Genomic DNA, 17,092 nt, shown 5'->3' on the forward strand with positions numbered 1-17,092 from the left:
GTTGACCAGGATGGTCTTGATCTCTTGACCTTGTGATCCACCCGCCTCGGCCTCCCAAAGTGCTGGGATTACAGGCTTGAGCCACCGCGCCCGGCCCTTTCCATCTTTCTTACATTCCAAGGTTTTCACAAATGAATGTATCATTTTTTCATATCAGCAAAAAAACCAACATTATAAAAAATAATTGAAATTTGCTTAGATAACTGGTATTTCAGGAATTTTAGTACATAACTAGTGTCAAAACAAAGATCTAGATTTTTCATAGGAAATAGCCCTACAGGCCAGGCATAGTGGGCTCACACCTGGAATCCCAGCACTCTGGGAGGCAGGCAGATAGCTTGAGGCAGGAGTTTGAAACCAGCCTGGGCAACATGGTGAAACCGTCTCTACAAAAAACACAAAAATTAGCCAGGCATGGTGGCATTAGCCTGTAGTCCCAGCTACTCAGGAGGCTGAGATGGGAGGATCACTTCAGCCTGGAAGGTCGAGGTTGCAGTGAATGGACTCTAGCCTGGATGACAGAGTGAGTATGCCACAATAAATAAATTAACCAATAAATAGCTCTAGAAACCAGAGCTCAAATTAAAAATTCACATCAAAACAAAGAATGGCCTCCATGTGGCACAAAAAAGGTCACACATTTGTAAGCATTTTATAATAGGCCATCATTATAGGCATTATATTCTGGACATTTAGTTTTGAAGAAAGTGGCTTTTGAAAAGGGCTGTTGCATTCATCAGATGGTATTTTTTTTTTCTAGGAAGGGAGTTATTTCCATTTTTTAATGAGAGCTTGGGATAGATTTGTGAACAATTTAACTGCTCTAAGTACTAAAAAACAGATCACCAACAAGAGCCATAGAAAACATATAAAAAGAGGTAAGAAAAATACCTAAATACCACAGGATGCCTTCCATTCTTGTGTTTCACAAAGATACCTTCAAGACACGCTCCAATGGATATGTCACTTCCTTGGCTATCCTAAAAGGAGAAAGCAGAAAAAGAAAAACCCAGGAAGCAGATGCCTAGAAATTGCTGCTACACAGAGTTCCCCAGATTGGTTTCCCAGATGTAGAGAGTTCAGAAGACCTACAGAGTCACTATTCAGGAGGAAAAAAAGTCTGAATGACATAGATGATCTTGTAGATATGTATAAAAATTTAAAAAGTCTGGGCCTCCTCAGGAATTCTAGTTCAAGACCATTTCAAAGTATGAGCCACAAAATGGGAATGTGTTTTACCCCAAAATTTTGGTCACCAGGACCTCAGCTTTTAAGTTTCCAGAGTTTTGCATGTCCTCAGCCTTTGCACATAAGGACATCCTTGGATTTCCGAACTATTTTCTCAAATTTGTGATCCTAACTTTAAAGACCCTCGCCCCTAGCTGCCAAGTCATACTTACCTTAGCAGGGTAGCTCTCTTCTCCATAGCCATCCATTCTCTCTACCTCTTGCATGTACAGCATTTCAGCATCAGGAGCTGTGAGCCCTCTGCAAACCAAAAGTAGCAAAGTTGTTAACAAAGCAAGCTTAACATGGTTTTAAAAAAGCTTTTCTTAAAACCTATATATCAATTTAGCATACAACCCTATAAACATTTCAATTTTCTAATTGGTTATATCGGTCTATTGATATTTACTGAAAACCAGTATGTGCAAAGCACTGTGCTGAATGCTGAGGGTATCACATGAGATCCTGCTCTCTATGCTTAAAGCAGATGAGTAGGGAGGATGGGGACAAAACAACTCCCTAAAAAATCTTCAGGTGAAAGCTTGGACTCTTCTTAAACTACCAAATAATTGCTTATTATCCCAAATATCAGAGCTGAGCATGGTGACTCATGCCTGTAATCCCAGCCCCTTGGGAAGCCGAGAGAGATCACCTGAGGCCAGGAGTTTGAGCCCAGCCTGGGCAACATAATGAGAATTTGTCACTACAAAAAAAAAAGTTTTAAATTAGCCAGGCATGGTGGTGCACATCTATAGTCCCAGCTACTTGGAAGGCTGAGGTTCGGTGGATTGCATAAGCCCAGGAGTTCAAGGTTACAGTGAGCTGTGATTGCTTCACTGCACGCCAGTCTGGGCAACAAAAAACAAAAACAACAAAATAACAGGCATTACTGAGAATTATGTGCTAAACATCGAATGCAGAGAATAAGCATATGAAGAGGCTACATGAAAACCCCTTTTCGCTCAGGTGAGTGCAGCACTACTAGGATAGGTAGGAAGGCAGTGTGGGTAAAGGAGGAGTGCCCAAGTGCATGCAGACTTGCATCTCCAGCCTCACCTTCTGATGCTCCCCGCTGTCCTCAAGGCATCCACACTCCAGCCATCCCAAATTCTGCATGTCTTCGGATAGAATATGTTCCCTCACCCCTCTGGGTTTTTACACATGTGAATCCCTCTTCTTGGTACACCTGTGACTCACTAGTGGACCTGGCCAATCCCTAATATCCTTCAAGACTCTGCATATGCATCACTCCCCCTGGGTCACTTTCTGGGATTCCCCAATGCCCCAGCTCTGTGCAGTCCCAATACATTCTGCCCATACCCATCTAACTGCACTCATATACTCTTATACTTCTTATATGTATTATAATTACCACAGTGGGTTGTCCTACCAGCTCTCAGATTGCAGGGCTGGGAATGCACTCTTGGAAGACAAGAAATTATTCTATTTATTTGTGCGCCATAGCATCCAGCACTCTTACTCTGCCTAATACAGAGTAAGAACACTACACTATCTTTTAAGGAAATGCACAAATGAATGAATGAAAGTGACAAAAGGCAGGGCAATGTGTGCCTGAGGGATCAATTAGACTAGAAAAGAAATGGTTCATGTGGATGGCAGAAGGTAAAGCTGGGAAGGCAGGGGTTAACCAACTTGTGGGATGCCTTTAATCCCAGGGTAATGAACTCAGGTTCGTGGGAAGCATGAAAATATACACGAGCACGAGGAAGGAGAAGGAGACAGGTAAGAGGAAAGTGATATATTCTAGGGAGATTAATCTTTTGTGAGTGACTGTGTGGATTTGAGTGGAGAGAGACTAGAGGCAAAAGGTTATTTTATTCAGAAGGGGATAAGCAATAGATTCTAATGAAATGGACCTGCTTTCAATTCCCACCTCTGTGACATGTAGAGATAAATAAATCTTTATGAGTTTGGTTTCCCCATCTGTAAGATGGAGATAATAATGTTTACCTTAATGAGTAGTTATAAGAATTTAATCATAGAGTATGGACAGTCTCCAACTTATGATGGTTCAATTGAATGACTTTTCAACTTTACAATGGTACAAAGGTGATACAAATTCAGTAGGAACTGTACTTGGAGGACCCATACAACTATTCTGTTTTTCACTTTCAGTACAGTATTCAACAAATTACATGCGACATTCAACATTATCAAATATATGACAGGGTTTGTGTTAGACGATTTTGCCCAACCATATACTAATGTAAGTGTTCTGAGAATGCATAGGGTAGCTAGGCTAAGGTATGATGTTCAGCAGGGTTGGTGTATTAAATTCATCTCAACTTACAGAATTTTCAACTTACTATGACTTTATCAGGAGTTAACCCCATCATAAGTCAAGAAGCATCTGACCTGGAACTGTGTTGTAGTTGGTTTAGAATAAGATCTAGCATTCTCTAGAAGAGTATATTTTCTTACAGGCAACACAGAGATTCACCATGAAAGAACATCAATATCTGCAAGTATACAAAGGTATGCAAGAGCACAGTTCCAAGTAATAAGCACCATAGCTCTTAGCATAGCTCCTCCCCAGATGACAGACACAGCCCATAGGTATACAGAGGGAAGTAACCCTTTACTTGCTATGCTGTATCATTTAAAAAAAAGCAAACCTCCCTAATTTTACATTAACCTATACAGGATGAGGTTATCACACAAACCTTTACTATATGCAGGAAAGAACTGGCACCCTTCAATGACTGGCTGCCTTCAACTTCCTCAGTGTTCTTACTGGTAAAACATGGACAATAAATGAGTAATGTGGGTACGTGCTTACTTAGAACAGTACATGGCACATAGTGAGTGCTATGTAAATGTTGGCTACTTGTTATTGCAGTGGTAGTAATGTTCCAAATTTAATTGGGCAAATAAATATTAATCATGTAAATTAAATATTTGATTGAATATTTCAAATTCAAGCAGACATTGGTTCTATGCTATTTCCATGTCTTATTTCTTAGTTACCTGTATTTCTGATGTAGTAAGGCCACTTTTTGGGTTGCTTCTTCCAGTACTTTTTCATCTTGTAACCACCCCTGAAGAAAACACACATTAGTAAGTGCATAATAATTCACTCAAATTTCTTAGAAGGAATCATTGCCACTGATTGTTACTGACTCTCGTCACTATGAGGCAAAATTATGACCATTGTTAATATATAAGAGCTTTACTTACATATGTAATCATCTTTCTAAGGAATTAAGTGGCTTCTTCACATGAGCCAAAAAAAGTTGCCCTACCTTCTCAATTCATCCCAGGGAAAGTTTCAGCTGAGTTATTTCAGGTTGTTGACAGCAGTCAGCCAGTACTCAGCCCACCAAGATAAAAACATCTTGTGCATTCTCTGGCTGGCTGTGTAGACACTCAGAAGAAGAGCATCCCACCCCTCCCTTAGTGGCTGCAATGCAGTTTCTGTGTCCCTTCCATCAGTAATGGCTTTATAAAAGGAGAAGGCAGTGTCTTTGGCATCTACTTTTTAAATTGTTGATGAAAAGTGACATTCATTCCTCAATATAATTTTGTAAGGTTTCAAGCCTTCAGGTAAAAACAAAACCTATGCATGCTTCCTGAGACGCTGAAAATGAATCCTTCTTTTTAAACTCACATTTAAATAGAAAACAAATGTCTCCAGGCACAGTGCAGTGACTACAGACCCCTCAGTTTCTGTGGGTTCACAAGGACCAAGATGACTACAATCGGAAAAGCATTCATACTTGAGATATTTATACGAGGGACTTTTTTTATATATAATGCTATTTCTGACTAGTAAGCCTATCATATGGACTTCATTTCAGGAATTATTAAGGGTACAGAAGTAAACTGTTTCTTTCAAAAGGCCCAGTGTCAAAAGAAGTCTTACCACAGGAAACAAGGCAAATTTCTGAAGAAAGTCCTGGGATTCATACTGATCAAAGTCACCAAAATCAGCTATATAGAATGATAAATATTCACATGTTAATTATATTTAAATTGCATTGCAAAATATGCACAACAAAAATTCAATACAGTATATATAGATGGTATGCTTATCTTTCAGAATAAATTTTTTCTTTTTTTCCTTTTTTTTTTGAGACAGAGTCTTGCTCTGTCACCAGGCACCAGGCTGGAGTACAGTGACACAATCTCGGCTCACTGCAATCTCTGCCTCCTGGGTTCAAGCAATTTTCCTGCCTCAGCCTCCCTAGTAGCTGGGACTACAGGTGCATGCCACCACGCCCAGATAATTTTGTATTTTTTATTAGAGACAAGGTTTCACCATGTTGGCCAGGATGGTCTTGATCTCTTGACCTCATGATCCGCTCTCCTTGGCCTCCCAAAGTGCTGGGATTACAGACGTGAGCCATCGCACCTGGCCCAGAATCAAATTTTTTATAGCTATAAAAAGTATATTTTAAAAGTATCTTTTAAAAAATATTAATTAGGTAGATATGAGTCTTGGCTTGGAAAAATGCCTATGAAATAAATTTCTAAGAAGTTCCAAGCTATATATAATATGATCTCATTTTTATAGTTAAAATGCAAACACAACCTACCCTGTCATCATATATGCTTATGTACAGAAAAATGTCAAGCAGAAACCAAATTGTCAACAGTAGGATGACCTCTGGGGAACGGATTTAGACCACTTGAATATATTAGAGCAAGATATATTTGTTTTGAAATTTTTAATTTTTTTTTAAATTGACAATTCAGCAAAATGCTCATAAAAAAGTAATTCTTAAAGCCAAAATGATACTTAAGAAAATCCATTGCTTATAGCCATTACTGGAAACAAAGAAAAAAAAAGAAGAGAAAATCCAAAGTACCTTGAAAAGGAATGTGGCTCCATATGCATCAGGCATTTGTTTAAAAATGATATATGTCTCCATGCCTGCTAACAGCTGAAGGAATTTTATTAATAATTCTTCTGATTAAAGTTCACTCCCAAGGCTAAATGCCAGTTATTGTTTGAAATAATGCCCCATCAGGAATCTTCCTGGACAGGCACAGTGGCTCACACCTATAATCCCAGCACTTCAGGAAGCCAAGGAGGGAGCATAGCTTGAGCCCAGGAATCTGAGACCAGCCTAGGCAACACAGCAAGACCCTATCTCTACAAAAGAATTTAAAAATTAGCTAGGCATGGTAGTGCACAGCTGTAGTCACAGTTACTTGGGAGGCTCAGATGGGAGGAGTGCTTGAGCCAAGTAGGTTGTGGCTACAGTGTGTCACAATCACATCACTGCACTCAAGCCTGGGCAACAGTGCAAGACTCTCCAAGAAAAAGAAAATACACACACACGTAGATACATGTAGATTAGACATGTAAAAATGAAAAAATTAAACAATTCAAAAATGCTTGAGAAATGCAGAATCTTCATTTATATATGTACATTTTAAGGATGAGGTCTTGCTATGTTGCCCAGGCTGGTCTCGGACTCCTGGACTCAAGCAATTCTCTCACAGTGGCCTCCCAAAGTGCTGGGATTAGAGGTGCAAGACACTGCACACAGCCATCTTTATCTATTATGATTGATGATATTACTATATAATCCAGGACAACCATTTAAGAAAATAAACAAGTGGAAGAAGGGTGAGGGATAAAAGACAACACATGGGGTACAGGGTACACTGCTCAGGTGATGGGTACACCCAAATCTCAGAAATCACCAAGAACTTATTCATGTAACCATGGCCAGGCGCAGTGGCTCGCGCCTGTAATCCAGGACTTTGGAAGGGCGAGGCAGGTGGATCACCTGAGGTCAGGAATTTGAGATCAGCCTGGCCAACATGGTGAAACCCTAGCTCTACTAAAAATAAAAAAATTAGTTGGGCGTGGTGGCAGGTATCTGTAATCTTAGGTACTCGGGAGGCTGAGGCAGGAGAATCACTTGAACCTAGGAGGTGGAGGTTGCAGTGAATCAAGATCATGCCACTGCACTCCAGCTTGGGCCACAGAGCAAGACTCAGTCTCAGAAAAATTTAAATAAATAAGAAGAACTTATTCATACAACAAAACACCACCTGTTCCCCAAAAACCTATTGAAATAAATAAATTTTAAAAAAACCAAATGAAATGTACTTAAACTGTAAGTGAATATAACCTCATCAAACTCACTGACTGGCACTTCTTAAAATATTACCTATTAGCAGATAAAGTCTTTTGAACTAGATGAATACATAGCATAGTATTAATAAATATATACATATATAGTCATATGTCACTTAATGATGAGAATATGTTGAAAAATGCATCATTAGGAGATTTTGTCACTATGCAAACATCAGAGTATACTTTCACAAACCCAGGTGGTGTAGCCTACTACACACCTAGGCTACACTGTATAGCCTATTGTTCCTCCTAGGCTACATGCCTAAGCAGCATGTTACTGTACTGAATACTGTAGGCAATTGTAACACAATGGCATTTGTGTATCTAAACAGAAAAGGTAAACTAAAAATACAGTGTTATAATTTTATGGGACCACTGTCCTATATGAGGTCTTGTTGGCCGAAATGTCATTTGGCATGTGATTGTACTTATGTGTATGTATACACATATATACATACTTCTACTTATTGTACTGTTTGCTCTGTTGACATATAACATGATTAACTTCCAGAAGTCTCATATTTCATTCAGGTATTCCAAGTTCATTCTTTCCCAAAAGGAAGCCCCTTTGATAACAGAATATTTCACTAATACATAAACACTAAAAATGTAAATAGACAGTTAACTTAAAAATCCCTTGCTATTTTGTTGCAACACGCTTTAATCTGATAGAACTATTTTATTATGAATTGCTTATTTATTCTTATTTACCTTGAACAGCTAAGCCTGCTAGCTGAATTGCTTGTTCTAAGGTACAAGGAATACTTCCTTCCAAGATATCTTTCTTCAGTTGTAGATAATACTGATACCTATAAAAAAATGTCAGTTTTATAAAGTCAATGTCAATATTATCTCCAATTCAGACACAATATATTTAACCATACTTTGGTAGAGAAGCAAAAACCAGTAAAATAAAACTTTAATCCCACATGGTATCTTTTTGTTTTTGTTTTTTTAGATAGGGTCTCCCTTTGATGCCCAGGCTTGATGCAGTGCCATGATCAAAGCTCACTGTAGCCTCAACCTCCCTAAGCTCAGGTGATCCTCTCACCTCAGCCTCCTGAGTAGCTGGGACTACAGGCACATACCACTATGCCTGGCTAATTTCTCTATTTTTTGTAGAGATGGAGTTCCACCATGTTGCCCAGGCTAGTCTTGAACTCCTGGGCTAAAGCAATCCTAGTACTTGGATTCAAAATGCTGGGACTACAGGCATGAACCACCATGCAGAGCCCCCAGATGGTTTCAAACAAGGATGAGGAAGTCCTCAACCATATGACACTTACACACACTTTAATCAATCTAATGAGTTACTTATCCCAGATGATAGTTATTCCAAAACTAAAACAATCCTGTAAGACAATTAGTCATCTGTTTCATGCCCTATAAAATAGTCCCTACTATTTCTTTTTAGTTGGAGAAATGGAAAGCCAATAGCCAATCTTTATTTTAGAAACTCTGACTAGTAACTTGGTAAATAAGACTGTGCTTACCTTGTTTGGTGAAAGTTCCTTAGCACTGGAAAGTAAAGCCAGAGAAAAATGGTTTCTGATGTTTCAGAACAGGCTGATATTAAAATATTTCTAATGAAATCCCCCAAAACAGCTGTTAATATGCTTTCTTAATGTAAGGTAGTATGGGTTTACTTCTGTTTATCACCCTGCTTGTACTTTCAATATGTAGGGCTCCAGTTACCAGAACAAGAGTTAGAGTCAAGCAGACCTGAACTCTCCAACATAGTATTCTGCATGAACTTAGGCAACTCATAATCTGTGGGTTTAAATTCTAATACCAGCAAAATGAGGGCACCATCACCTCGTCACAGGACTCAACATATTCAAATAATAATATATGTAAAGGACTAAAAGCACAGCCAGCAAACAGCAGCTGTATCAATCACGTACTTAAAGCCACTCACTTCTTCACTTTCATAAGGTTTTAGAGTGAAGGTTTACTACTTCCTTTTACTCATTCACTAAACAGGTAATTACTGGGGTCTACTATGTGTTCAGCATTCTTCTAGATGCTGGGAATACACTGCTAAATGGAAATCATGGACACTCTGTCAGTGCAGTCTATGGAGTCATCTGGAATCCAAAATGTCCTCCATATTTGGTGGCCGTGACGTGCAGCCCAATTATAGTTCATGTTTGAATTCCTCTGAGGGCCCACTCCTTTAATCATTTCATATGAGTCTTTATCATCTTATTTCAGCCACAGGCATGCAAACCTCTGTTCTTTATTACCAAAGAACTTTACCAAAAATTATCCATTCAATTAAGATCCAGCTTTTCCCCTTCCACCTGCTAATAGCCAAACCTGTGGATTTCTCCCTCTTAGCTAATGGGATGCTGGTAGTTCTAGGATCCATCAAAGAGAAAAACTTGAGATTTTCTATAAGGCAGCTCCTTTCAAAAGCTTACCTAAGGGAGAACATGTTAAGGCAGTCTCTCTATTGAACACGCTGTTCACAGATTTCATTCTAAATATTCTAGGCCTTTTCCTTAAATCAAAAACACTACAAAGGGCCAGGTGCAGTGGCTCATGCCTGTAATCCCAGTACTTTGGGAGGCCAAGGCAGGCGGATCACTTCAGGTCAGGAGTTGGAGATCAGGCTGGCCAACATGGCGAAACACTGTTTCTACTAAAAATACAAAAATTAGCCAGGCGTGGTGGCACATGACTGTAGTCCCAGCTACTTGGGAATCTGAAGTAGGAGAATCGCTTGAACCCAGGAAGTGGAGGTTGCACTGAGCCGAGATGGTGCCATTGCACTCCAGCTTGGGTGTAGCAAAGAGACTTCGTCTCAAAAAATTAAAAAAAAAAAAAAACATGTAAAAGCAACATAACTGGACACAATTAATATAGCCTTCCACAAAAACTTTTTTTGCCTTACATTACACTGTTATGAGAATTGATTCTTCCATATTTGCTCTAACTTACTCATTTCTGGTTCAATGTCTTACATAAAATCACACCTGAAAGTTTCTGTTTAAATGATATACCAGGAAAATGTGTCATGCTTGCAAACAGGTATGCTTCTTTGTGTCACATAATGAATGATGGAACTCATATTTCTTCTTTTGTTTTGACTGTCATTAAGCTCAGAGCTAAAATCCAAGCATAGTCACACTCATTATTATCTCTCTTAATTGCTTTCTCCACTATTTAAAATAGTTACCTTTCAGTGATGAAGAGCTGGAGCTCACAGACTAAGCAACATGCTCAAATCCACAATGCTAGGCTGAGCTGGAGTTTGAAACCCCAGGTCTGAATGACCCCAAAGGTCATGTTCTTAACCGTGACAAACCTATAGACATTGTGCCACCTGTAAGTACTTCAGTAGGTATTCCTAAAAGGTAAGCTTTATTTTTTAAAAAAACATAGCTACATTTTTATCACACCCAAAAAATGAAATCTTCATACTATCCAATACCTGATTCATGAACAATTTTCATGATCACCTCAAAAATGCATTTTTACGGTTCTCTTAAATTACAATCCAAACAAGGTCTACAGATTACCTTCGATGTGAATTTCAAAATCTCTCTTGCTAGAAAAATGAAAATTTTTATTCCCTTTTGTTTTCATGTTATTTATTAGCAGAAATGGAGCCACCTGTTACATAGAATTTCCTACCTTTTAGACTTTTCTGATTGTAGTCTCATGGAGTCATTTGGCAAGTTTACATATTCTCCAATTTTTCCTGAAAACTAATCATTAGCTCTAGAACAGCACTATCTAATAGAACATTCTGTAGTGATAGAAATTATCTATATCTGCACTGCCCAATATAGTAACCATTAGCCACATGTGGCTATTCGTACTTGAAATGTGGCTAGTGCAAGAAAATTCTTAATTGTATTAATTTTAATTAACTATAAATAGCCGCATGTAGCTAATGACTACCTTATCGAACAGCGCAGACTAGTGGCTTGCTTCGATAAAAGTTCATTTTAGTCATTTTCATTGGTGGTGCCTAGTACTTCCTGATGTATTACATCAGAAGAAATGGTATTTGGTTGTCCCACTTACAGTGATGCTGACACTGCCCACTGAGTTCAGATGATGCCAGCCTGTTCCTTTTACCCAAAGGTTTTAGCTGATATCGATGATGGTTATCTAGACACATTATTCCATTAAAAAATGAAAATGGTGATTCTTCTATTTCACAATTTATCCTGCATTTATTAGCTGTGATTCTTCTATAAAGATCATTTCTTTAACAAATATTTGGTTACCTCTTTAAACAGTCTATAAAGAAAGGATAGGATAAATTTAATGCCATTCAGAATAATAATGAATTGGTATTCTAGCAAGTTTCAAAGGTGACCAATAAGGTTTTTTTCTGAATCTATTATGAATGTGTGAATTTTAAAAGATAAATTTGATGTGTTTTAATCCATGCAGTTGTATTTTTTGTTTTGTTTTGTTTGAGACGGGGTCTCACTCTGTCACCCAGGCCGTGTTCAAGGGATTCTCCTGCCTCAGCCTCCTGAGTAGCTGGGATTACCAGTGTGCACCATCATGCCTGGCTAATTTTTGTAGTTTTAGTATAGATGGAGTTTCACCATATTAGCCAGGCTGGTCTCAAACTCCTGATCTCAAGTGATCCACCCACCTCGGCCTCCCAAAGTGCTGGGATTATAGGTGTGAGCCACCATGGCTGGCCCAGTTGTATTCTTTATGATGATCAAAATTTCCAAGCTTTGCACAGTGGCAGTATCATAGCCAATGAGGTTTATCCAAGGCACAATTACTGATAATTGAAACAAGATTTCCTCTTTTCCAAGTAAAAACTCCAGGCACCAGAGTGTTTGCTCTCTCTGCCATGTGAGGACCCAGCCAGAAGTTCTGCAAGCCAGGAAGGGAGCCCTCATGAGAACTCAACCATGCTCAAATCTCCCAACAGAAAACAAGCCAGCTGTTTAAGTGACCCAGTCTATAATATTTTGTTATGGCAGCCCATGCTAAGGTATATTCGCAGGTCATTTCTTCTGGATATATAATCATTGCCTCAATTTCCTTTCCTGGAGGAGGTTAAACGTTACTTTTTTGTCTGTTGGCATGAAGCGTTTTTCCAGAAGTCTGACACCAACCCTACTTTCTTACTTTTATGAGTAATAGAGTTTTAGTCTGGACGCCCAATTTCCGGTGACTTTGCCGAATGTGTTGGCACTGATTTTTCTGAACTGACCATCCCAGGTACACAGTAGGCCTTTTCAACATACAGTGTCAAGTCATCTTCCTTTCAAGAAAGTTTTTAGAATGTGTTATATCGTTTTTAGAATTTGTTCTTTGCCAATGTTTTGCCTTAGATCATACCGTCAGAAGAATGTTTTGGCTTTTTCCTTTAGGGAATCCTATTACATCTGCTTTTTAACTTGTCTTCTACACTTTTATCGTTTCTATCATTTCAAAATTTCTAATTGTTTTGACAGCTATTTTCATATTCATCTGTTACATAGCCAAATTATTCCCAAACTTTTCTAATTCACATTTAAATGGTTCTTTCCTATCTCTGTTATTTTCTTAATTTTCTTTAGTTCATTTTGTAGTATCAGGTACCAGTTTTCTACTGCTTTGTGGTCACATTTTCTGTTAAGTTTGTACTTTCTGAAAGCATATTATTCAGACTGTTGTTCTCCCTGTTTGTTTTCTTACAATATCTTTGAGTGGGTTTTTTTAGAACACCATTTTTGAGGTATACTTGGCATACAAATAAGCTGCTGAAATTTCAAGTGTACAGTTTTGACACATGTATGTATCCATGAAACCATCACTACAAGATGAGGAACATACTGTCCACCTGCAAAAGTTTCCTTGCACCCTGCATAATCTTTCTCTCCTATCCCTCCCCGCTTCCTAGGAAACCACTCATCTGCTTTCTGTCTATGGAAGACAGACACACTCTGGATATCTTGGACCAAGAGGTAACCTAGTGCATGGAAAGGACGTGCTGAGGATGCTGGAGCAGTGAGAGAAAGAGCCATCGTCCTTGAAGACTGTGGAGCTGGCAGACAAGCTCTGCAAGGCTGACTTCTGAACTTCTCTCACAGAAGTCAATGATATTTAGGGTTTTGTGTTATATATAGCTATACTTAATCCTTATTGATACAACTTCTCTATCAGGCTCTCCTATACTGAATCAATGAGCAATCCTATTGATGGAATCTAATAGGCCCATTCTCTCTCAATCCAGCTAATGCCTTTCTGTTCAGTTCTATATTGTAAACCAATGCCTAGATTACGGCACAGGCATTCCTAAACTGGTCTACCTGCCTATAGTCTTGTCATCTCTGATCTACCTTCTACGATGGGTGATCTTTGTACAACGTAAATTTAATGACTCCGTTAAAATTTGAAAATGTCTTCCTCATTGTACTATGACTTTATTGCTAACGCCTATTTTTTAAACCTCCTCTCTAGTTAATACCTGAAACTTCCTGAAGACCTGTAATCGTTTTCAATTGCAAAAGCTATTCCCTCTAGAACATTTCTAAAGTCAATTTAAAAGTCAGTCTCTTTACCTTTCTTGTTCAAGTTCCCCTTGCCCCACCCCTAGGAATCCATGGCTTTAATTAAAGCGTTTATTATCATAGAATGCTGTAACTATTTATATGAACTGCCAATTCCACCAGACTGCAAACAACTCCTCCGGAATAGGATTTCAAAGCGTATTCACCGCCCACTCTATTCAACGCAGTTCTTAGATCATGTCTTCAGTAAATGTTTAAATGAGTTAAAGTGATCAGTTCAGGCTTTTCCTTCTGGCTTCCACTTTTCTCTTCAATATTTCTATCTTAGACTTTTACAGTCAGTTTGTGTTTATCCCTACCACTGGATCCTTACTGCTTCAACTTTCCAATCTCTCCTAATAATTAACTGGCAGACTCAAACAGCACTCCACAAACATGGGGCAGTACCAGGTTCTTACTATCTGCAAGGCACTGGGTAAGATATCATTAAGTAAAGCTAAAGAAAACATGGGCTTAAAACCTAGGAAAAAGATATATGCACAATTGTAATATCAGGCTATGACAATTACCACCTTAACACAAGTAGAATCAAATTCTAGGTCATAAGGCAAAACTCACTCTATCCTGGGGTCATACATGCTTCATGGAGGAGGTATCTTCTAAGAACCACAATTCAGGAGGCAAACAGGATTCCAGTAAATAAATGTGAGAGAAAGATCTAGGACACAAAGATGAAAGGGCATGCGGCACATTCTGGGCCCTTGAAGTAGCAGCTTCACTCAAAAGTAACATTAAATAGGATTAAAAAGATAAGGTAGTGACAGGATTCAGAGAACTCTGAAAGGCAGGCTCAAGAATTCAAATTTTATTCCTTTTTTTGTACGTTTTCAGGGGGAAAAAGAGTAAGAATCCTTAGTCCCTCGATTCTGCTCCTTAATATCATCTTCCCATTCTGCTTTTGTCCCTATTAAGTGCACCTACTGGCCAAAATTTCCTGATCTTAAACACTTCCCTACCTCTCCTCTATACTCCCTCCCCAACCTGTATACAGAGTATAGCTAGAGGTAGAGCACTCCAGGAGCCTTTCAACACATTTCCTTGAGGAATGAACACAGATTTTGTGACTAATTTTTTAAAAATCTCTCCTTTCCTCATTACAAAGAATCAGAAACAAAACAACAAAAACATTAAAGGTAACATCACTACAAGAAGAGTTCACAGCTAGGGTAAATACATCATTTTTCTCTTTAATAATTCCTTTGTGCCTAGTGAACCTGTAAGTTACCTAACATGCAGTAAAACACTCTGGCATGCCACATGAGAACCTCCTTGTAATACCATGGCTAAAAATGTGCGGCGAGAGGGCAAAGTTTCAAGCTTGTCTTCTCACTTCAACCTTAGTTTCACTTTTTACATCTCGCTAGATTATTTCCTGAAAACAAACAGCATGTAATTTCTCACCTGGTAATCTCCTGCTGCAGCTGAGAAACTGAAGGCACGTAAAACACCACTCCAAAATAGACGGTAGGTTCCAATGCATATTTATCCAGCTGTTTCTTCAAAGGTTTTTCCAAATCTACCCACCGGCGCTGATTTTGCTTGTTGTAGTACCAGAGGCTGAAGTAAGTGACCTGGAAAGACAGAAGGTCACTGAAGGAGGCAGTAATATACAAAAGGATTTCAATGACTTCAGTCCCACTAATCCATGACCTGGGACTAAGTGACAGCAGGCTCCTATTGCCTCTCTTCTCAGAGAGGAACAACAGCGAAAATGGGAGGGAAAAAAAGGAGGTAAGATTGATCTGTAACTAGCTACTCGTATTCAGGAAACAGAGGCAAAAAGTCAAGTGCACTTGCATATCATTTATTAAACTCTGCATCAAAAAAAATGCATTCATAACCTAGACACTGGAATGTAGCGGATGCTACTCAATTTCACATGCAGGTTTTAACAACAACAACCAAAATACAGAAGAATATTATCTTTGGTTTTTCAATTAATAAAACACTAAATTTATCTGTCTATCTATCCACCTATCTATCTATATAGATATAGATATAGATATAGATATTTGAGACAGAGTCTTGCTCTGTTGCCCAGGCTGAAGTGCAGTGGTACAACCTCAGCTCACTGCAACCTCCACCTCCCAGGTTCAAGCCACTCTCCTGCCTCAGCCTCCAGAGTAGCCAAGATTACAGTGTGCACCACCACACCCAGCTAGTTTTTTGTAATTTTAGTAGAGACAGGGTTTCACCATGTTGGTCAGGCTGGTCTCAAACTCAGTTGATCTGCCCGCCTCGGCCTCCCAAAGTGCTGGAATTACAGGCATGAGCCACCACACCCAGCCTCATAATTAATATTTTTAAATAATCATAACTTGGGTTCTACCCAGTGGACTTCTGAGTAAATAGTGTTGAACCAACTTGTCACTACTCTTAGTTCTGGTTTCTATAAAAACCATTATTTAATGTAAGTACTATGAATTCTAGTATTCAGATGCAATTGCAACTCTTCTTTATCCCTTTGTCCCCAAAATTTCATTAGATACAAATTTAAAATAATTATAATGCTATGGAGGGGAATGCTTTTTACACACACACACACACACACACACACACACATACACACACACACACACACACAGTGTATGAGAAAAGCTATGACTAATGCAACAAATAATGTTGGTGTATTGCTCAGAAGTTTAAAGAAAATGCCCAGATGTCTTAGCATTTAGATTGCGCTTGCTGTGTAATGAAACTGTTAAGGTAAATCAATACTAGCCCTGGGCCTGGTCAACCTGAAAGGGTATTGATGCACTTAGGAGTTGAAATGGCAGCCTCAAGCCACTGCTAATACTTGCCTCAAAACCTATCTACAGATCAAGAAAACTGGAAAATCACTGCTTTGTAGTTGTACACTCCAGAATAATATTGTCCCAACAGAACTTTGTGTGATGATGGAAATGATCTGCATCTGCACTGTCCAATGAAGCAGCCGCTAGCCACATGTGGCTACTGAGCACTTGAAATGTGGTAGTGCCACTGACGAGCTGTATTTTTAATATTAAACAATTTTAATTTACTTAAATAGCTGCAAGTATCTAGTGGCTACTGTACTGGATAGTATAGATTTAAAGCAGCAAGAAAACTGAGCAACAATAGGCCATTTCTTTGACCTGCAATCCTCATTCAAATATAAAAATAAAACTTTAATCTGTAAGGGAAAAGCTTATGCAAACATGCCCTCAATAGTCATTTTATTATTTTTTTT

General features: G+C 38.7%; 1 protein-coding gene across 1 annotated transcript in view; it reads right to left on the minus strand.

Moving 5' to 3' along the window:
* Window positions 1–17,092, minus strand: part of PTPN21 (protein tyrosine phosphatase non-receptor type 21) — a 90,215-nt gene that overhangs the window by 36,157 nt on the left and 36,966 nt on the right. The window contains exons 3-8 of the mRNA XM_017524633.2: window positions 15,283–15,452; window positions 8,054–8,151; window positions 5,111–5,178; window positions 4,216–4,286; window positions 1,401–1,488; window positions 892–980 (exon numbers count right to left, since the gene is read on the minus strand). Of these exons, the coding sequence (XP_017380122.1) occupies window positions 892–980; window positions 1,401–1,488; window positions 4,216–4,286; window positions 5,111–5,178; window positions 8,054–8,151; window positions 15,283–15,452 (584 nt within the window). The remainder of the gene's footprint in view (window positions 1–891; window positions 981–1,400; window positions 1,489–4,215; window positions 4,287–5,110; window positions 5,179–8,053; window positions 8,152–15,282; window positions 15,453–17,092) is intronic.

The sequence above is a fragment of the Cebus imitator genome, unplaced genomic scaffold (genome assembly GCF_001604975.1).
Source record: "Cebus imitator isolate Cc_AM_T3 unplaced genomic scaffold, Cebus_imitator-1.0 Scaffold34, whole genome shotgun sequence".
In the NCBI taxonomy this organism is placed as follows: Eukaryota; Metazoa; Chordata; class Mammalia; order Primates; family Cebidae; genus Cebus; species Cebus imitator.